We start from the raw sequence: 24,632 nt of genomic DNA on the forward strand, positions 1-24,632 counted from the left end.
AAATAAAAGCAGATATGGAAAGGATGAATAAAAACTGGAAGGAACTGGAAAGGATTGCCCAGGATAGGGTTGGATGGCGAATGCTGGTGAGTGGCCTATGTTCCTTCACGAGGAGTAACAGACGTAAGTAAGCAAGTATATATATATATGTGCCTGGTCCTACGTTGTAGCTGACTGATTGACTGACTTATATAAAGGTTGTAAGCTTACATTCCAGACTGTTATACACTGCTTTAAACCACATGGCTTATGTATATATATATATATATAATAGATTAGCACAGACGATAGAATAATTCGCCATATTACTTAAATACCATCTTCTTCTTCTTCTTCTTCTTCTTCTTCTTCTTCTTCTTCACTTCCTAACAAATCAATGTCGAATAGTTTACATACCAAAATAAAGTGAATTATTATATTTCCTTGTCAAAAAAATAATAATCCACTAAATGAAAATTTTTATTATCAAGTGAAGTGTAAACTACTTAGAAAATGTATTTGGTAATCTGATTATTATGTTGTTTATACACCATAAATGTTTCAGTTTCTAACAGAGATCCTGTGTAATACATTGGAAGTTTGTTATCGCTAGAATTAATGAAAGATAGATCTTGAACACCCAACCACTTATCAACCCACCCGCCCACTCCCTCCGTCACACACACAGACAAACAGACAAAGAAATATATTAATGATACACAGAATAAAATTAACAGAATGAAAGGAATGAAGATAAAAAGGGAATGTGAAGTTATGAAAGGAGTTTACATTTTTGCCATTATTAGTACAATTTCTTAAAATATACTTTCTTTCCTCCTTCCACCCTCACTCTCTCTCTCATTCTCGCTGGTTATCCTATCCTGTCTAGTAATGATCATCATCATAATGATTTTCCGATCATTTATTTATTTATCTATTTTAACACATAGATATTGATACAAGGAGACACCAAATAAATATGCGCCACACAGATCTCATTTGATATGTGTTAGGCTGGGATACTGTCTGGGTTCCCAAACCGAACCACGTGGTTCTCCTAGGGGGCTACACACGGAACCTTCGACCTGAAGGTCTGATCCACAAGACAGTGGAGCATCGTAAGGAGATGCAATCCCATGATAGCCGGTGATCAACGATTGGTTCATACGCCATTTTTTCCTTCAGGATCCTGGAGCCCATGTGCACCATTGGTTTGGAGTCAGGGTTTCCAACTCCCTAGATGAACTCTCCGTCTCCACTAAACCAGTTAAAGGGCCGGAAATTCGCTTTTCGTCCTCTCAATCTCGTAAACAACACCCACGTCACGAGAAGGCAGTGAGTCGGACTTCCCTGGCAGAGGCTATATAAGCGTGGCCATGTGAGAGCATTTGGAGAGGAACAGCGGACTCTCCCCACTCTCGGCCGTATTAGGGCATTTGGGGGCATTTTGAGATCAACTCACTTTTAGTCACTGAAAGAACATTAAGAATGAAACATAACTAAAGAGGAAATATCTTCTTGAAAAATCTTGGACAAGATTACCAGGTGAAATGTTGGATTTACTTCAAATTCTTTCGCTGAGATTTTCACAAATATAATCTTCCTCTTTAATGTCTCACATCAATTCGGAGCCCAAAATACTGTGAAACTATTCGAAACATAACTAAGTTGGGGATTTGGTTAGACATATATGTGTGTGTTAATATAAATTTACATTGATACAGCATCTCATCCATCCAAATGTATATACTGGTTTTCGTTATCTTTTAGAATAAAGAATTACGTTAAGCAAAGATGGATAATGGCTAGTAGTGGAATCCAGGACTTGTGTTTCGTCCTATTTGGGACTCGTCAGTTAGATGTACCTGTTTTTCCGAGTTGATGTACACTCATAAGATTTGAAACTAGTCCTGTTCGCTTCAAACGCCATTGTGTTATCTACTTAACTACTGAGTTCTGTTAGCCACCTGTTTGTGTAACGGGGTGAAGTTTAAATTCACTTGGTGTTGTTGTTTTTACTAGTGTCTTCCAATTGTTATCTAGGACTGCAATGGATCAATCTCTTGTTGGTATATATACATCCTGTGTAGATAGCCTCGATACAAGCACACAATACCGAGTGAACTTAAGAATTACGTTAGTTTATATGTTTAATGGGTAAACAATCAATCATAAAGTTTACGTTTAATTTATGGTGTATGATTGAACTAATAATCTTTGGATAAGTATATACCTTTTCTTAGTTTCAGTATCATAAATTGTAGACAAGTAAATACGTTTTACTTTATCCACTTCATCAATACACTTACATTCATTCAAAGTATATATCGCAGAATAACATCCGACCTGATTAAGCAAAAGACAGCCAATGGTACTTAAGTGTTGTAATCTCAGCTCACCTGACGAAAATAAAGCAACACGTTAACTTGGATAAAGCTTTTAAAGTTATCCACTATATTCCATTAAATCTATCACATAGGTCATCTTTTACTTGAATAATTTTTTCTGGTTAGCGTTTTTTAGCGAGTTAGTTTTCTACGGGATGGGGTCACTAACCACATGCCCAACCCTCCTCCTTTATCCGGGCTTGGAACCGGCCGTAACCCCCGGAGGGACTCCAGTCGGAGTTAGTTCATCTTTTGCTCCTCACCAAATCCATTTCAGTTTACATCTGGAAGATTAGCTTGTGCATTCGAAAGAAATGTAATACAGATCAAACTAAGATCAGCACGTGATTTAAAAACTGTGGAAATATATATGTATCAGTGTACAGTAATGATAAAGAATTAGTTGAAATGGTCAGATACATTTAACTGATTCGTTGGTTTAGAAGTGTATGTGAAATTCGGTTGAATCAATTAATGCTAGAGCACCAAAGAAATCTCGGAAGCACTACTAAGGAGTCCCATACTGAGACGAAACGGTCGTCCAGTGCTTCCAGCTTCAATTGACTTATGAATTCAACTATTAAATTACTATAACATCCACAAGAACCCTTCTCTGGTTGAATCAGTTTAGTTGACAATTTTTACTAATGAAGTTTATTTCACCGATGTAATTTCTTCTGCTGATAAACGTACACCTGTGGTGTATGCTATTTATGTCGACAGACATAAATAATATGCAACATCAATCAGAAGTGGAATTCCTAGCAACAGGACATTGGAAAGATCGAATAGAAGAAAACAGGAACCGAGAGTAACTGTTATGACAATGAAGGAACGATGAAGTATGAGACAATTGATGGAAGATTTGCAAGTGAAGTATCGAACGTATGATTTTCACATTTTATGAAGAATTCTATAATTTCGTATTAAAATACAATTGGTTGTCCTCATCTGTGTGTTCTCGTTCAGAACATTCCTTGTATGAATTTCTCTATAATTCTTATGCTCAACAGTTGATAGGGGGATTAAACATGTGTTTCTCAACCTTTCAAGATACACTATCCGCGAATGTGGATTTATGTAGGATGTAGAATCACCGTAATAATATAAATAATTCTTCAAACTAACATAAATTGCTTTCTTATCTCCTAACTAAATCCTCTATCGAAATTATAGACTGGAAATCCTCAGTTTAATTCATTACCTACATACTTATTTAAGCCAGTTACCACTCATCGAGGAGCATAGGTCGCTCACCAGCATTCTTTATCAAACTCTCTCCTGGAAAATCTTTTCCATTTCTTTCCAGTCACTATTCACCCTTTTCATGTCTGGTTCTAATTCCTGATGTAGTGCGTTCTTTGGCCTTCCTCTTATCTATTTCCCTTCAGAATTCCAAGTTAGTGCTTGTCCTATCCACTTCCAACGTCTTTTCGTAATTTCCTCTCCATTTGAAAGTTAGTTTGTTCTATTCCACAGTAGGTTATTACTTTAGTTCTTCTAGAGTTATTGCCAATCTCAAGCCGGGATGGTTGGGCATGAGGTCGGCAACCCGAACCCATTGAAAACAATCTTGCTAAAAGAAGCAAAACAAACGCTAACCAGTTTAAATCATTCTGATACATTTTGATCATTCTGATATATAGTGTTATCTAATTGAACATTCAATTATCATGTAAACCCTCCCTTTATTTAACGTTCAGTTTACCCATATATATTTATCAAGGTAATAATGATTTACCATGTAGTTCAATCTTACAATACATTGTAAATTATGTAATGTTAATATGCAGCAACAAAAACATACATATCCCAGTATTACCAAAATCACTTGACGCCAATAAAATAAATTCATCAGTATATGGATACGTAGGCCTCATTACATACTGTACTAATTTATATTTGTATATAATTTGAATACATTATAGTATTACGTATATATACTACTTATTATTATTCAGTAATAACATGGAATGTAAAGAAGTTTATTTGGGTGGTCTTATTCATAAACAATAATAATAATAAGTAAAATTGTATTCATTATGGAGCCTACAAATTATACGTTGCTTAAACTGTATATTATCATGTAATTATAGTTTGTTTTTAATTTCTGTTTAAAAGGAAAACTGTATGATTTCAATTCGGTTCATAATATACATAATTACTACCCTTAGTAATAAACCTCTCATTCAGTCAGTCAATAATGTAGAACTTCGTACGTAGGTACATCAGTTCGAGTTGCCATACTACATCACATTAGTACAAAGGTGCTGTTATCGATTCAAATCCCGTAGTGGTAGAGGTAGTAAAGGTATAAACAGTAATTGGAAACACTAGGATTTGAAGATGTTATTCAAGGAGTATAATCGAGTGAAATAAATTTGGAAAGAGAAAAAAGAAAAGGGACATGAAGAATTCAGAAGATTAGAATTTGAGAGAACGGAGAGAGTGGATGCACCTGAGCCATTACAAACGATTTTGAGCTATGTCATTCAAAGTCTCTAACCATAGGTTGTCATCGTCTCGAGGATCCCAACCAGGTAATCTATATCTACCAACATGGCTTAGGCCACTTGTCAGTGACTTCATGGATTTGTTCCATGTTTTGATCTGGCCGCATTTAGCTCCCTTCCAGCCTACTCCTACACCAGAAAACATCGCACGTCGGGGCAGTCAGTGGTTGGGCATATGTAACACATGTCTCAATTGGTTTGCCATCCTTATCTAGCATTCGTTTCCTAACAACTGCATTACTTACTCGGTGGTCCCAGGATATATGAGCAATGCTTCGAAGACACATATGATCGAATACTAGTAACCTAAGAATATCCTCTACTCTTACCAGCCGTGTTTGAATGCAATAAGGTAGGACGGAACGAACTGCTGCGCAGTAAACCTCTCATTAATGATAGATAAATACCTAGACGGTCAGAGAAATTTCACTGAGCTCTAGATAGATCAGCTGTCAAGTTGAATCGTTGCAACCTCACCTGACAGACCGATAAGCTTCGAATAGTTTATTGAATATTGTCTTGGCTAAGGATGATTAACCTAGATTAGTCAATGGTACGTCATAGATTGGTGCATGAAACAATATTTGCATTATGTACTTCACGGATCTCTCATCACTAATATATATTGCTGTTACAATAAGATTATTTATCCTAAGCAATCACCAAGTAAGCTGATTTTCATGGTTATTATGTTAGGATAAAGCAAGTTGTGTATAACTCCTAAGTTCGACTTCAATGAAAGCTAGGTGTTTATACCAACTTCCTCCGACCTCAATAGACTGACCATCCATAAAAGTCACTTGCATTGGTAATCTATACACTTATAGGATTCATTATATTTTAATCATAACTTGATCAATTGAAGTGATTTCAAACGACTGAAATATCTGGAATATTTTGTCATTCAAGAATCTTCTTTTACAATCTGCATAGAATTTAATAAAGAAAAATTGAACTAATCTAATACATCAGATGGGTTTTGTGGATATTATAGTAATTTCAATGGTTAAGATCATGAGTCAATTGAAGCTACACCACCATGGAAAACCTGGAAACACTGGACGGCCGTTTCGTCCTATTGTGGGACTCCTCGGCAGTGATCAGTAGGTCCTGGGTTCGAATCTCGTAGGTGGCAAGGTCGTGGATGTGCACTACTGAGGAGTCCTATACTAGGACGAAACGGCCGTCCAGTGCTTCCAGGTTTTCCATGGTGGTCTAGCTTCAACTGACTCATGATTTTAATCTAATATAATCACAGAAAACTTTTATGAAACAGTTTAAACTTGATGAAATAACTATTCAAAATAAACGTCATTATATTCATATGTTAAACTAATTGAAATATTAAATTCATTTGGTATTGTTTACTTGTATCGTCCCATTGTTCTTTAGGACTGCAATTGATCAATCTCTTATTGGCATATATGTATCCTTTGTAAGCAAAGATGTATAGTGGTTATCAATGGAATCCAGGATGCACATTTCGTACTATTTGGGACTCATCAGCTGGATGTATCTGCAACTCTACAGTTAATGTTCACTCTATGACTCAAACTCAGTTCTATTCGCTAAGTGGATAACTTGATAGCTTTTGAAGTGAACAGTACTAAGTGAACATCAACTCTGATATGCAGGTATATCCAGCTGACGAGTCCCAAATAGAACGTAACGTGCATCAAACTAAATTCCAGTACTAGTCACTATCCATAATTGAAATATTGTTCATATTTTTATTCAGAATTATATCTACTTTTTACAATTACATTGAACAAAATGAATAAGAATATTACAGAGTTTTTCTTTTATTTGAAGAGAAAATGACCTTAGGAGAAGAAGAAGAAGAAGAAGAAGAAGAAAAAGAAAAAGAAGAAGAAGAACTAGTAGCCTTGAATATCGGAAGGACAAGAACGACCATTCAGTTATCAATCATAATTAACTATACATGAAATATCTATCTATCCTATCTTTGAATTATTATTATTATTATTAATTTCACCATATATCTTTACTGCCTCAAGTAATACTCTAATCATAAGACAATCATTCATATTATTAACCTGTTTTTTTTAGAGAAAAATAAAAATATGGAACATTCAATTGGATACTACTTTTATTTAATTAAGTAATAAGATTCAAAATTAATACCGGAAGAGAAGAATTTTTTTTTAAAAAAGGGGGTGGGGCGGGAAAGGAAACAAAAAGGAAACGGATATTATCAATCATTGTAACTGAGTATTTAATTATTTTCTATCAGATTGATTTAATTAATTTGACCTGAATTAATTAAAAAAAGATACGGATATTATTTCTTTCAATGTTAATAAATAATCTTGTTCCAAATTATTATTTTAATTATGGGTTTACATGTTTAAACTTTACTAAGAAATAATTCAGCTTAGATATTTGTTATAATTTGTCATTTGAATGCTTCTTGTCTTGACTCTTTTTTAACGCTACATTTTGTATCTGATCGTTGCTGATTGTTATATTGGAAACCCACACCACTTATACTCGGAACGAGGGACCACTGCAATTCCCACAACTCGAAAGTAAGAACATAAAGATTGGTATAAGTGATGATTTATTAAACCCAACACACGAGAACGATGACGACGACTACGATTCTAGTAGAAAATACACTCATTTATATATTGATTGTACACCCATTTTTGATTAATAATTAGAATGTAATCACATATAAGAAAACAAATACTCCATTGAGTAATCATTCCATTGAATCAAAACGTAAGTAATCTTGAACAAAACTCATAATGAGTAAATCAATCAAAAAATTGACTTCTTTTCATCATATCAATATCATTACCAATTATGGATATAATCTGTACTGATAACTAGTTAATTGACTGTATTTTTATTGGTACAAAGAGGCATCGAATATATATGCGCCATACAAGTCACTTGATTTGTATGTGGATTGTAATACAGTCAGGGTGCCCAGATAAAAGCACGTAGTTTTCTTAGGGGATCACACACGGAACCTTTGGCCTAAAGATCTAATCTACAACACAATGAAGCAACGTTAGGTGATGAAGTTCCATGGCAGCCGGTGATCAACAGCAAGTTCATACACTATTTGTTTCTTCAGGTTCCTGGAACCCATGTGTACCATTGGCTTGGAATCAAGGTTTTCCAACTTGCTCAGGTGAACTCTCCGTATCCACCATTGCGCTTACAGCACCGGAAATTCGCTTTTCGTCCTCTCAATTTCGTGAACAATGAGTGAGTAGGACTTCGTTGATAGTGGTTCGATACGCGTGGCCATATAAGAGTATCTTGAGAGGTAGAGCTAACTTTCCCTACCCTCGACCGTACCAGGGCATTTTGGGGGCATAGTTGGCTGAAAAGTTAATGGATAGTTTGTTTGCTAAAAGACCTGAATTCAGTGAGTTCGATAATATACATTGTCTTGGATGTTAAACTTACTATGGATTGTCAATTGTATTACATTTGTAACACATAACACTACACTACATGTTAGCATCTACATTTGTGAAAAATTCTGATGAATAATTCAGTCTTCAAACCAGAATAAATTACAGTCTCATTATCCTATTTCTTTAAGTGTACCAACAAGCTCACTTCTGGGTCTTTTTTTATCACACTAATCTCCCTTAGAATTTCTTGAATTCGTCATCTCAATAAAATTCAACAATTCTCACTATTCCTATATAGATATAACTTAGCTTATTGACTACTTGTAATGCTAGAAGTGTGTCTGGGCTAACATCACGCTATTTTTTTTAATGATCAAGCACTGGTTAAGAAATTTAAAATGTCTCGGGTTCAATCTCTATTGAAGTTATTAGTACCCATTACCGGCTTGTCTTGTAATAGGACTAACGTGCCGCCCACTACTACCTGGTTTTCAGGGGGGTAACCTGAGATCGAAAAGAATATTACTTACTTATGAGTAGACGGATTAGCAAAAAATTTGTTTGTTGATGATTTTCTCCTTTAGGCGGCGTATGAATGAGATCATTACAATTACATTTCACTATTCAACAACACAAAACTAAATGATTTTCTTTTGAAGATTAACCAGTGATTTATTGTTCGCATGCCGGATACAATCAATAACAGCCTTCCTTGGGAGAGAAAAAACCAGCTCCGAGCTAAAGAGGAAATTAGAAAAGGATGATGGAAATGGATAGGAAATACATTACGCAAATCATTAAACCGCATCACGAGGCAAGCCCTGACCTGGAATCCTGAAGGGAAGCGGAAAAGTGGAAGGCCAAAGAACACATTACGTCGGGAAATATAAGCAGATATGGAAAGGATGAATAACAACTGGAAGGAGGTGGAGAGGATCGCCCAGGACAGAGTTGGATGGAGAATGCTGGTGAGCAGCCCATGTCCTTCACGTGGAGTAACAGGCGTAAGTAATGCTCCAGGATGATTATTTTATGAATATAATTATATTACTGATAATATATTAAGTAGTATATGATTCAACACGAAAACCGAAGAATAAAGCTCGGTAATCTGTGTAAAGTTTTGTAGTAAACAAAATAAGATTTTCCATTGATCCTTTCTGCAATTATAAGAGCAGTTTTTATCATAAACATGAAGTTTTTGGGGACAAAATAACAAGTAGTGTTCATTTGGATGTTTTGGAGTCTACAGCACAGCTTCATTAATACTTATAGTTACAATAATATGATTTTGTATAACTTGACTTTACTTCATTTGAATATGCGGTTTATATTTCATATGCAGACAATTTTTGCTACCATACCCTTACATTTCACACCTCTATATGATGGTTGTTTGATACTTCAATGACTGAACTTTAGTGTTCATTCATCCAGAATGTAATTAATAATCTTAATTGTTTGAAGACCCCCATCATATTAAAAGACTAATATTTGAATGAAGAATAATCTTTTTGATAAATTCTCTTTGTTACCGAATACGCACTGTATGTTCTACGGATATAGTTGAAGAAGAGCTAAACGTCTTGGGTTACTCAAGAAAGTTTATAATTAAATATATAATCACAAAGATGAGAATAAGCGAAATACAAACAGTGATTAAGAAATCCCTGTTTATGCGTCTACATCTCAGAGAGAATGCGACCAGCGAAATATTAACTCAGAGACTACGCAGAACAATTCAAAAAAATTTCAACGCCGGAGAACTACGATTAGTGTTTCCTACGCGCTCAATGGTGATACCGAGGCTAAAAGATGAATTACCCAGAATGACCATCTCATTTTGTATTTATCAGTTCGACTGTTCCTGTGAAGCACGTTATGTTGGTCAAAGTTCTAGGAATTTACATTTTCATGCTCCCAACGTGTCTAGGCAAAGGTCTAGTGAAGAAAGTGAGCAGCTCAATATTGACCCATTTAGTGCAAACTGGTCATAGTGCTAATCCTTTTCAATTAATTATCGAGTCAGCAATTTTTCGCCAAAGCTTGTCAGAATTAAAGTCCTTCAAACAGTTGAAGTAATAGCCATCCGGATGAAGAAACCAGAGTTGTGCATACAAAAGATAAATCTTCAACCGCTTCTTCTCCCTTGGCCTATCTCAAGGCCAATTAGTCAATAGTAATCTTAGTTATTGAATCACCTAATTTGACTATTGTACTTACGACCTTTCGTAGTCAAATGTGATTTTCTCTGTTATCTTTATTCATAAATCTATGTATTATCATTATTACTGGTTAAGCATCATTATTAGTCTCTCCAATACATAGTTCATTTACTTCACGTTCATCCCACCTTATTATTTTTTAAACAATATAGTCTTCTATTAAACATTTGATCGCATTGTAATTACACCCTATCTGACCCATAGCTATTTTGATCATGGATCTTAAAATTTCCACTTGACATATATGCTGATTCAAGTTAACATTCCATATGAGTTATATTAACATTACCATCGTGGATGCACACTGCTGAGGAGTCCCACACTACGAGGAAACGATCGTCCAGTGCTTTCAATTTTTCCATAGTCGTCTAGTTTGGATTGACTAATGAATTTAACTATTAAATTACTATAACATCCGCGAAACCTCTTTCTGATTATTCCATTTTGATTGACAATCCTAAATTCACATGCTTTAACTATAAATGATACACTTTTACCCTTAACCTGACCATTTTTCGGATTATTAATTTGGATACATATAATTGTAGAACTTGGAGAGAATTTACCGAAAAGAATATTCTTCAAATTTACTTGGTGTTGTTTGCTTGTATCCTCCTATTGATGTTTAGGACTGCAATTGATCAGTCTCTTATTGCCATATGTGCATCGTGTGCATATTGACTCGATATTACCTTAATTTCCAAGCATTCGAAGCAAAGATTGATAGTGGCTAGCAGTAGAATTCAGTTTGAAGCGCATTTCGTTCTATTTCGGACTCGTCAGATGGATGTATCTGCATCCTAGAGTTAACATTCACCTCGGTACTCGAAATCAGTACTGTTCACTTCAAACGCTATCAAGTTATCCACTTAGTGAATGAAATTGGGTTCAAGTCACAGAGTGAACATCAACAAGTCTGGGATGTAGGTAGATCCAGCTAATGAGTGTGAAATAGGACGAACCGCACGTCAAACTGGATTCCACTATTAGCCACTATCAATCTTTGCTTAGAATGCTTGTAAATTAAGGTGATATCGAGTCAATATGCACAGGATGCACATATACCAATAAGAGACTGATCAATTGTAGTCCTAAACATCAATCGGTAGATTCAAGTGAAACATCATCAAGCGAATCACTCTATTTAAGTTTGGAAGTGTTGTTTAAAAAGAATTGATTAGTTAAAACAATTTGTAACAAAATGCTATGGATATTGTGTTCAACTAAAGAGCATCCTCAAACTCATGAACAGATGACTGTTTACATAAACTCTATCATCATTTGTTTTCCTTTTAAAGAGATAAGATTTTAAGAAGTAATAATCGATTATTTATGAAATGTATGTATCTTGTAGCTCAATTTATTTCATTATATTTATCAAACTGTTCAAAGATAGATCAATATCATTAAAAGGTCATTTATGAACTTGTATGTACGTAGCAAGTAACAAGTATATAGGAAGTATAGAGAGAAGGGCTTATATTACGTTTTCTGAACGTATTCCATGGAACCTATATAATGAAAGCTCCTGAAAAGATTGTCAACATTATCCGGAACTCATACGACAGACTATAGCGCAAAGTCGTGCATAAAGGACAGCTGATAGATGCGCTGCAAGTAAGAACTGAAGTCAGACAATCCTGCCTACTCCCACCCTTCCTCTTTTTTCTGATGGCTGACTGGATTATGAAGACCTCGAAATCCGAGAGGAAACACGGAATACAATGAACGGCTGGGAATCAATTAGAAGATTTGGACTTGACAGATGACTCGACCCTTCTATCCCATACACAACAAAAAATGCAGATGAAGACAGTGAGTATAGCAGCAGTAGGTCTCAACATACATAAGGGAAAAAGCAAGATCCTCAAACGCATCGCGGAGAACAGCACCCCAATCACACTTGGTGGAGAAGCTCTGGAAAAGGTGGAAAGTTTCACGTATTTGGAGAGCATCATCGATGAACAAGGAGAATCCGATGCAAACGTATGGGAAAGGATTAACAAAGCAAGAGCCACATTCCTACAAATGACGAACATGTTGAATGCAAAACAATGAAAATCAGAATTTTTAATACGAACGTCAAGACAGTTGTACTATAAGGAGATGAAACTTCGAGAACTACCACAACTATCTTCAAAAAGATAAAAGTATTTATAAACAGTCGTCTACGTAAGTTACTGAGTATCTGTTGATCGGATACCATCAGCAACAGCCTACTATGGGAGACAACAAACTAAATTCCGGCTGAGAAGGAAATCAAGAGAAGGCGTTGGAACTGGATAGGACATACATTACGGAAATCACCAAACTGTATCACGAATCAAGCGCTTATCTAGAACCCTGAATGGAAACGGAGAAGAGGAAGGCCGAAAAGTACACTACGCCGAGAATCGGAAGCAGACATTAGAAGAATGAATAGCAATTAAAAAGGATTGTCGAGGACAGAGTTCTATAGAGAATGCTGGTGGTCAGCCTATGTTCCTCCACGAGGAGTAACGGGCGTAAGTAATTAAGTCTGTGTTGAGTAATTGGTCAGTTGTTTACTATTTCAATAACAATTATGTATTCGATCAGTAATAATCTTGTTATTCCATTCTATTATCATTTTCAATATTGAAATACTCATCAATTTTAACTATTTTCGATCAAATATTGTATATCCAGTCATTCATCTTGTGACCTTTAGTTCAGTTTCAGAGATATTCATCTAAATTTCAATTGAAGTTTGTTAAAACCTTGTTTATATTTATATTATTCCTTGTAATTTTAGGCTGTATTCAAATGATAAAATTGTCATGTAACAGGTGATATTCATTTTATTCTACGAACCCTGATATTCTTTCACTTTTTTAAAAATAACAACTTATGAAGTTTAATAGTTGAGATCACGAATCAATCCAAAGTAGACCACCATGAAAAACCAGGAAGCACTAGACGACCATTTCTTCCTATTGTGGAACTCATCAGCAGTGCGCATCCACGACGCCACCTCGCGAGGTTCGAAGCCAGAACCTATCAGTCTGACGCTCTGAAGTTAGACATTAACACCGTTGGATGCCGATCAGCTCAGTAGTCTAGTAGTTAAGCTCTCGCTCACGAGACTGATAAGTCTTGGGTTTGAATCTCTCAAGGCGGATCATCAATGAGCACTGTTGAGGAGTCCCAAAGTAGGACCAAACGGCCTTCCAATGCTTCCAGATTTTCCATGGTGGTCTAGCATCAATTGGCTCGTGGTCTTAACTATTAAAATTACTATAATATCCACAAAACCCCTTTCTTATATTTATTTAAAAAACTATCGAAAACTTATTAATCCTAGAACTTTGTTTATCCTGGTTAGATACTCAAAAATAAAAACAGTAAATATTTATGATCTCACATTAATTTATACTAAACATTCTTATTGTATTATGATCAGTTCCGATTTCAATCTAGAAAGGACAGGAGGCTAGGTGGCCTGTATTAGTCTTGACAATGATGGTCTCTCAGTTGATTCAACTTTCTTTTGAAAGAGTCGACAGATGGAGCTTTCATCACATGTTTAGTTAATGTATTCCAATTGTGGATGATTCAATAGGAAAAATCGATAGTCAACTGACAAATAATTTGTTCTGAGCTTGTGACGTAACATTTTTTTTTCTTATCATTGATCCTGGAATAACAATTTACTACTAGTTACTTACATGTAGATAAATGTATATTTTCACCTTTGAACTAATGATATAAACATAGTTGTAACTACAATTGATTGATCACTGAGTCATGATTAATATTATGTATGTCAGATTCATCTTAGTGTAAACCGTATCATATGGATTACCCCCAACCTCTATCATACATTTGTAACTATGCTGAGAAGTCCCACAATAGGACGAAACGGCCGTCCAAAGCTTCCATGTTTCCAAAGGTGGTCTAACATCAATCGGTTCATGATCTCAATCAAAACCTTAACAATCTCCACAACCCCTATACTAGTAAGTTATTTATATTGATATATTGATATTAGGATTGATGAAATTTTCTTTTCATTCTATGAAGGAAAACATTCTCTAAAATGGAGAAGTGTTAAAAAAAACCCTTTTAATTAATGTATTTCAATTTAGTAATATTCTATTGAGAACAAGGGGGTGAATGAATTATGCAACTATAATGAATGTATCAATTGACAGATAGTTGAATCAATGAAACCCACAGGTAATACATAGAAAATTGAATAAATATTCATGATTATTTAAACTGAAGTTTCTTTTTTTGTAGTTTTTGTATGATAAGTAGAATGATACTATACTTTTGGATAGAATGATAATTTAATATATTTTATACTTGAATGAAGAATATTTTTAGCAAATATGGATAGTGGCTAGCAGTAGAATTCAGTTTGAAGCGCATTTCGTTCTATTTCGGACTCGTCAGATGGATGTATCTGCATCCTAGAGTTAACATTCACCTCGGTACTCGAAATCAGTACTGTTCACTTCAAACGCTATCAAGTTATCCACTTAGTGAATGAAATTGGGTTCAAGTCACAGAGTGAACATCAACAAGTCTGGGATGTAGGTAGATCCAGCTAATGAGTGTGAAATAGGACGAACCGCACGTCAAACTGGATTCCACTATTAGCCACTATCAATCTTTGCTTAGAATGCTTGTAAATTAAGGTGATATCGAGTCAATATGCACAGGATGCACATATACCAATAAGAGACTGATCAATTGTAGTCCTAAATATCAATCGGTAGATTCAAGTAAACAACATCAATTGAATATAACTTCCCTTGATTGTACAAGGAGTTCACTATCAAGATTCAGTAGCTTAGTGAATAACACGATGGCGTTTGAAACTAACAATACCGACTTCAAGTTTCTGAGTGAACTATTCACATTGAAACTCAGGTACATCCAGCTGACAAGGTCCAAATAGGATGAAACATGCGTCAAACTAGATTCTACTATTAGTTATCATCCATGTTTGCTAGCAACAACAGACTAATCAATTACAATCCTAAATTAATAAGACGAAGATACAAACAAATAATAAGATCAATGAAATCATAAATATTATTATTATTAAAGTACTTTTATATTTGAATGATATCGATTATATTAGATTGATTATTGTTGCTAATAACAACCATCGCATTATAATTTAATCTAAACAAATTTTATTTTACTTTCTTTAAATGAAGAAAAATGAAAAAAAAGAGAAAAGAAAAGAAACAAAAAGAAAAGAAAACATTACGTAACCAAGTAAACAAGGAACCAATTAGAAAACAATAAAAAATATTTTTTTTAATTTTTTCATTCACTTTTAGTTGTCATGGTGACAATGTTATTTGTTCCCCTAATTATTGATTATTTATTTATTTTTGTATATATATATATATATATATATATATATATATATATATATATATGTATAAAGGTAATCAATTTGTGTATAGATAACGATTTCATTCACTAAAAGTATTGATTTCTCATTCATTTAATATCATTGAATTCATTAAGAATGTCAAGATCATATCCAGCGGATACAAGATCACAAAAAGTTTTAGAAGAATTATATGAAAAAGAAACTATATCACAATTGAATTGGTTTTTAAAATGTCAAGAAGATAAAAAATTAGATGATTCCATTTCATTGACAACATCAAGTATGATGGATAGATCTGTGCCGAATATGTCAACTATTTTATCAAAATTAAATATAAAAGATAATGAAGAAGATCATATGAAAGAATCGAATGAAATTGTTTCCAATGATGATGATAATAATAATAATAATAAGATAATAGAAGAAGAGAATAAACAAGAATTAACTATTGGACCAGATATGTTTAAACCATCACCAGAAGTATTGAAATTATTATATGAAGGAATATCAAAAGAAGGTAAAGGACGGTAAGTTTTATAAGATTAGATGGATACGTTGATTATGATGATTAATTGAAGTTAGATATGAACATTGTTGGATATTGACTAGTTGAGTGGTCTAGAAGCTAAGTGTACATGTGTGAGATTGATAGGTTTTGGGTTTGAATCTTTCAAGGCGGAATTATGGATGAGCACTACTGAGGAGTCTCATAATGGGACGAAACGGTAGTTGATTGCTTCCAGGTATTCCATGATGGTTTCGCTTCAATTGACTGATGAATACATCTATTAAAAATTAATTTATATTAGTCTTTTACATTTCTTATGAATAAATGATTATCATGTTTATACTTTACATCGCTTTTCATGGATTATTATACAGTGTATTCTATTAATTGATATTCACACAATGACTTGATACCATTATACATCATTAAAACGTCAGTAAACTACTGATCCTAGATAGTGACTAACTTAATAAATATGATATTTATTCGTTAAGATTTATATTATACTGTTAATATTTAGAGTTAAATTACCGTCGGTTGGAGAATGCTGGTCGCCGGCCTATTCTCTAAATTGGGGTTAACAGGCGTAAGTCAGTAAGTAAGTGATTTGAGTTGGGAGCTAACACCAACATCATAATGCAAAATGGTTTAAATAATCCATCCGCTTAGGATACACTTATTTCAAATAAGGGTGGTTGACAGTAGGATAATATAAACCCTTGTACACCGATTAACATTTGTCAGATAACTATAAATAGGATTTTATAGTTTCAATCAGTGATAATGTTGAAAACAACTCTGCATAAACTTGACAGGAATCTTTCTTCTATATGATAAATGAATAGAATAGTTGGTTGTTTTTTCATGCCTACTTATGAATAGAAAAGAAAATGTATTGAACAAGCCAAGTAGTATCTATAGGAAGCCTATACATGGATATGGCTCTACCTCAGCTACAAGAATTTCCGTTGAGTTCAATCTAGAAAACAGTTTGAAAAAGATTTTATTTGAAAGGGTAGAAACGGAAACTGTTGATCGAAACATTGTTTCGCATGGAAAAAATTTCAAGCACTTCCATCATCAGTTTCACTTGGCGGCTGCGTAAGATTTCAAATATCACACAGTTTGTTGTCATAGGCATGTTCGCCATTGTCTCGTTCAATGAACTCTTACGAGTTAATAAAAACAATTTCTTCGTCGTCTTTACTTAATGTAGCATCTAAATCGATATTACTTTCATAGTTGGTAACTGCCGTCTGCTGGGTCAACGGAAGTGGAAGCTTTGATCTGAAACGGCATTACATTTTGAGCATTCAGGCTCATTCCATAAGACTGGTAAGCGAATTGCACAATATTGAATGCTGCTGTCCCAGAAATCAGAAGTGGTCCCATTGTTTCAAATTCAGCGTCCGTTAACCTGAATATCCAAGTATTACTACTGCACGCATGATTGTGATGCACATTCCCACGAACAACAGTCTAGTAACCTTCAATAAACTTACAAAAGAAGAAGACCGGACAATGAGTGTTCATGGAAGTCCTTCATGAAAAAATATAATAAGACTAATCAAATTACTTTTTTTCGTCTGATCGGCTGTGAGTAACCGCTAGGTGTTCTACGGTCATTTCTCCAATAAACAAATTTAATATACAGCTTCTGATCTCGATGGAAATGAGAATCTCTCACTTCATGATGGCAGTACGTAACTCTTTCATAACTTCTGGTGGAGCTCTTTAACGCTTCAAGTGATTGGAACGCTACGAGATGCAATGTATTTAAAAATACGTTATCTGTTTCTGTTACAACGTGAGAAACGATAGGGCTCGTACTTTATGTTATGTCCCGATAAACATAATGAATGATAACTTTTGGGATCCATTTATGGACCAATACTATGCGTATATTTTTATTGTATAATTGTTATGTAACTAAACTATTCACAATCGTATTTCACTTATCATAAGCTTTATTTTGACTTATAGACTATTATTGTACGATTTACTATTCTTAAGTTATGCTCAGTCTATCAACTACTATCTCCCTTATTCACAGCCACATTTGGCTAAATCTTGTACAACTGTTGTTTTCTGTTTTATGGTACGATGTGGTCTGTTTGATGGGTATATAAACCCTGTATACTTGAAATAAATGATTCATATTGCAGAAGTTGATATTTGTGTTCTGGACTTAACAGGCAGAGCTAGGCGGGAAGCAGGACCGATAAAACTCTGGACTGGTCATATGGGTTTTATGGGTCATTGGTCCGATCGACAATTCACTGCTCTCTAATTGGCGGTATCATCACATTATACATTAACAGGATATACAGGCCACAAATTATAAGAGTTCGTACGTTACTATCGTTCATAATTTGAAGAAAAGGTGCTCTGTCGATATTTTATATCAATTTTAAGAAACAAACAACCAATTGTAACGAATTTAAAACTAACCATTGAATTGGACGAAACGGAATGAAAAAAATATTTGGATAATCGGATAATATAAAATTAATATCAGATGGGTTTTGTGGATATTATAGTGCTGGCGCTCGAAACCAGTAGGTCCTGGGTTCGAATCTCGCAGGGGGGCGAGGTCATGGATGCGCACTGCTGAGCAGTCCCACAATAGGACGAAACTACCGTCCAGTGTTTACAGGTTTTCCATGGTGATCTAGCTTCAACTGACTCATGATCTTAACCATTGAAATTAATATAAAATTACAAGAATGTCCTTGAGTTTATTGATATTCGAAACTTTAGTACACAAATGATTTCTATTACGATATATAAGGTATAGGGAAGTGCTAAAACCTTTTACAGTGCTTAAATATAAACAGTAAGAGACGTAATTAAACTGAAAAGAAAGTTCAGATTTAGGTTCAAAAGTTGTTAAACAAGGAAAATTATTCTGATTGAAAGAAACTCGCTGTTATGCTACAAAGTTAAACAGCTTGTATCAAATTCTATTACATTTATAAATTCACACAATTATATGTGAATATAGATACAAAAGGTTAAATAACCAGGATATATAATAAGAGAGTGGAGGGTATTTGAACATATTTCTATACTGATTTTTCGCAAATATTCGTTCGTATCAGAAGGGTTGTCGTGGAGATTGTAGTGATTTCAACAGTTGGGATCATGAGTCAATTGAAGCTAGACCACTATGGAAAACCTGGAAGTACTGAACAGCCGTTTCGTCCTATTGTAGGACTCCTCAGCTGTGCGCATCCACGACCCTGTCTTCATTCTCATTTATTTCTATCTATACGGTAAATCTAATAATGACACTTGCTTGAGTCAGTCAGTCAGCCAGTCAGTTAGTCAGTCAGGCAAAACGTAGGACCAGGCATATATGTGCATTGGTCCAAGTTGCACAACAAGATGAACATAAGATTCATAGAAGTAGTCACTTCAATGTTAGTAATATATAAAAGAAAGATTGTGTATAGGGATATAATACAGGAAGAAAGAATTAGTTGATAGAAAGAAAGATATAAAGCGATTTTATTCTCACGATTTAAAGGAGGACAAAGAGTGTATACACCACCTACGCCATTGTGATCGATTCTGAGTCAAGAGCGAATGGATAGTTCTATCGAAAATCTAGCTAAACATGAATTCCAACATTATTCGAGAACAATATAGACATTAAATAGAAGGAGACACTAATGATGTTGTCCAGAGTTATAATAAAAACTTTTCAATCAATCTATCTACCTTAGAAAGTGCAATGTCATTAAATGCATCAACCTGGTTTATAAATTTATTCTATCATTTAAAAATCATACTCATGTAACAGTTTTAAGTTGTATTACAACTATCTGATCAATACTTGTTTTAGTTTTATATTATGAATGGTTTCTGCATATCAACACTAAGTTATAATCACGATTGATTGATCACTGGGTGGTGATTAATATCATGCGTGTCTTGTCCTTATTAGCGCAGATCGAATGCTATCGATCATGTGGCAATGTGGCCACCAGTCTAGGTGACTCGACACTGCGGGCACTATATATTGAGATTAGATGGTGGTTGGAGATAGTCGACAGGAAACCCTGGACCCGAGTTTCATGCTACTTGGCACTCGTCAGCAAAGTGTACCTGTAATCTTGAGGGAACTGGTGCTCATAATCCACAAGATGATCATATTGAGTCGATTTACTTTATAATTTCTTTTTCATATTTTCAGGAATCGTTATCTTCATGATCGTTATAAATTAAATTTAGAAGATAAATTCCAATTTCCTATACTTAGTTCAATGGAATATGGTTGGGGTCATGCTGATTTAATTAGTAAATCAACTGCACAATCTAGAAAATTTGGACGTCAATGTGTTATTGAAGATTCATTTTATCGACGAACTGGGATACCATTTAAACATGGAGCTGGAATGATTGGATTAGATAAATATAGTTTTTAAAAAAGGACATTTACACCATTATAACTCATAAGGAAGCTTTTTTGTTTAATTTTAATAAGTTTGTAACTTTCAACTCTTCAGGTCAAACAATCTAAGGTGACTAATGAGTTATTTCACTCAATAATAACCCATACATATCAAACGTGTAAATTCTGTAATATTATTTTATTGTTGTATTTGAACTACTATTAATTTTATAAGTAGCATAAATTTATTACGTATTTTTCATGTTGATTATTAGTATTTCTTGTGTCAGTTCAAAATTTCATTGCTCTAATGAGTTAATCATATTGTTATTAGAATTAAAAAGGATAGATACGATTATACTCCACCGAGTAACGACTTTCTATAGTCTTAAACTAAAGTTTAAGATCATAGGTAATCATTGGAAATTGATTACTATTGTAAGCAAAGATGGATAGTGGCTAGCAGTGGAATACAGGACGCGCGTTTCGTCCTACTTAGGACTCGTCAGCTGGGTGTAGTTTCATCTCAGAGTTGATGTTCACTCTGAGAACAGGAGAGTGATCAACTACAGTCCTAAATAACAAGGGGAAGATAAAAGTAAAACAACACCAAGTGAATATAATTTCACCCCAGTGCACAAGCAGTTGGCTATCAAGAGTCAATAGCTAAGTGAATAACACGATGGCATCCGAAGCGAACGACAGTGGATTCGAGTCCCAAAGTGGACATTAACTCTGAAATGCAAACACATTCATCTAACGAGTCCCAAATAGGATGAAACACTTATCCTGGATCCCACTGCTAGTCACTATCCATCTTTGCTTAGAATGCTTGTTACTTCAGGTAACACCGAGACAGCCCGCACAGGATGCACATACGCCAACAAAAGACTGATCAATTAAAATGATTCGCATAGTGGAAGTTGATATTGGTGTTCTGGACTCAAGTGGACGGGTTAGGCGAACATAGGACCAATAAGGATGCTAAGCTGCTCATACCGGTTGAACGTCATTGGTTTGGCACAGTGATAAGATTGTATAAGTCGTATTTTGATTGGTGGATAAATCACGTGATAACTAGCCGGACATAAAGTCATGACAGAAATGGTATTATCTGAATAAAAATAAGCGGTGAAAACAAAACACTCTAAACCAAGTTATGTATTGAATGATAGAATAATGATAATAACAGATATGTAATGAACGCTACTTGAAAGTTCCTTTTTTGACAACTATCATAAGCTGAGTTGACTTGATTACTAAATATCTTTCTGAGCGATTAGTATCGAAGGAATGAAGAGAAGTATAAACTCAACAGCGTTATAACTCTATACCATTTTCTGTAAATAAATGTGTTTAACCACGTATACTTTTTTAAAAATTTAGCTCACTTTTTCTAAACGTTGGTTTTGTGATGAAAGTGAAAGCAAACATGTCAGACGTTTGGGCTAAGAGCACACAGTTGTACGTGAATTGAAACAAAGAGAATATGATTCTGTATGTAGTTAAGCGAAATGCGAACAATTCAGTATAAATTCAGCTATATTTCAAACCTAAAGCGACAAAAAGTGGAAATGTCGTACCATTTCGCTGATGCAGGAGAAAAAGGAGAATTTTTAGCGCAGTGCCCCTTTGTTTCCCACATTTTTGCCTTTATTTCTTCTTTTTGGCTTGCTTGGGCATTAGAAATTAGTCCAGGCTATTAGTCGTACGTACAGGAGAAAACTGGACGATGTACGTAGTGCTTAGTTAAACGCTAGAAATAACGTAAGTATCAATTAATTGCAAATGAAGTCTATTCCCAATTGGTACAAATAAATATCTAACATCTCGCAAGGACAGAATGTGGTATTTTTATGTAATTATGAAAAGCATCATATCTGCATGTCACAGTCTGTTCAAATTCCGTAATATAATTTTGTGCTGATTGTCTGTCTTTAATGTGATCGAACAGCTGATAGTGTAGACGAAAGAATAATCTAACTTACTTCGTATATATTCTGTCGGCTTAACGTGTATGTGTTATAACGCTCGTGTTTTACTTCGTCTAATGTTGTTATAACGGTTGGGTTTCTACGTTTACACGCATGGAACGTTAATTTACTTCAAATTTGAACATACACTAATCAATGATGATTGAGTAGTATAAATGCCATCAAGTGCTTCCAAGTTTTTCCATGGTGATCTAGTTTCAATTGACTCATGATTTCAACCAGTGGAATATATGTGTATCATGATGTAGCGAAGATCCCGATAGAGTTAATGAGGTCACAAAATTTTGTTTCGAATAAACAAAGCGCTATAACGCACAGTTTTACTTTGTCTAATGTTATAACGGTTGGGTTTACACGTTCACATGTATGGGACGTTAATTTACCTTAGACGAATATCTACACTAGATTCTCTCCCGATGTCTATTCTACAGGACGTCAACACAACTCAGATGATCAAGAACACGTGATTAACCTGACCACAACTCAAATATATTTCCACACCGAAAACACGACACAATCCAACAACAATGAACAGTCAATGGTAAGTGAACAATAAGTAATAATAAAGATAAGGGAACATATAACTCATCTGACACACCTGTCAGACTATCTACATGTCTGACTAAGCAGATAACCGATCATCATCATTCTTGCCCACACATCAGTATGTAGGAAATGTATATTAACGGTTGATTCAGGGTACTTAGGATTCTTAGATTTCATGTATTCATTTCGTCAGACTGACTAAGAGATTAAAAACAAAGACAGCAAATGTGCCTACTCAATATATCACTCCTTGCAATCGTTAACTTAATTCATGCTACATAATACACAGCCCAGTAATGACACAGGCATTAAATGAAATAATAATGGTTTACATACCCACACAATTACACATAAGACTAATAGGTTTATAATTATAAGGTTTTGTTTACTGCATATCACAATCTCCTATGAAAAGAACAAGGTAATCAATATCGTGAATATAATTCAATAGCGATATGATGTCTGGTTGAATGAAGTTTTTCCAAATATTAGAATCAATCCCGTAGGTGTGTAATGACATAAAAGCTGTTATAGTACCATAATTTCAATGTCATTTGTACTTCTAAAACCAATCGTTCTAGCGCTTTGCTTGTGAATTAAATGTATTAACTTGTAAACCACCGTCTAGTCACTGATTCATATTAGGTTTATAGAAGTTTAAAAGGTGTCTGAACTATAATCAACGGGTTTCTTGTCTAAGTCATTCAATCACCTCCGATTTCCTCAACGTCACATGATACACTTACAAACAAACTAACTTGACAACAATGGACTTTTAGATTGGTATTTAATAAGTACAAGTCATGTAACCAATCAGTTATTTTGTTACTGAAACAATATAATTTGCTCGCTAAAAGTTTATTAGTACTACGAAATTAGGTCAGTAGTTTATCACCATTCTTTAAATATACATCAAATAGATATGGCCTAATGTTTTATCGAATATTTCATGTATCAATACTGAACACCTATCAAAAATACTTCTGTCTATACATAATGCATTACGGATATAACATTTGAATAAGAATCTTTTTGAGTTTCTGATAGTTGTTATTCACTGTCTATCACATTGCCCAGTTTTTTCTTGATGTCATCCTGTAGCAAATCACGTGCAATTGAGTTTGTTCACATTTGATTCGGTTAAGTCATTTTGTTAATTTATTAACAAACTGATTCATCCGTACAACAACAACTTATCTATGTCACTGTATCGTTATTATTGTTGCGAATGTATGAACATGTATGCTCGAACATTGCTCACTGCCTACTCATTTATTCACACTGCTAGCCTTAATATTAACCACTTAATTGATTC

General features: G+C 34.4%; 1 protein-coding gene across 1 annotated transcript; it reads left to right on the top strand.

Moving 5' to 3' along the window:
* Positions 1–15,931: 15,931 nt before the first annotated feature.
* Positions 15,932–21,025, top strand: MS3_00008229 (Protein atp6v1fnb). The gene is made up of 2 exons (XM_051216582.1): positions 15,932–16,400; positions 20,580–21,025. The coding sequence occupies exons 1-2, from the start codon at positions 16,009–16,011 to the stop codon at positions 20,809–20,811; spliced, it is 624 nt and encodes a 207-aa protein (XP_051063911.1). The 5' UTR covers positions 15,932–16,008; the 3' UTR covers positions 20,812–21,025.
* The last annotated feature ends 3,607 nt before the right edge of the window (positions 21,026–24,632 follow it).

Source organism: Schistosoma haematobium (genome assembly GCF_000699445.3).
Source record: "Schistosoma haematobium chromosome Unknown HiC_scaffold_546, whole genome shotgun sequence".
Taxonomy (NCBI): Eukaryota; Metazoa; Platyhelminthes; class Trematoda; order Strigeidida; family Schistosomatidae; genus Schistosoma; species Schistosoma haematobium.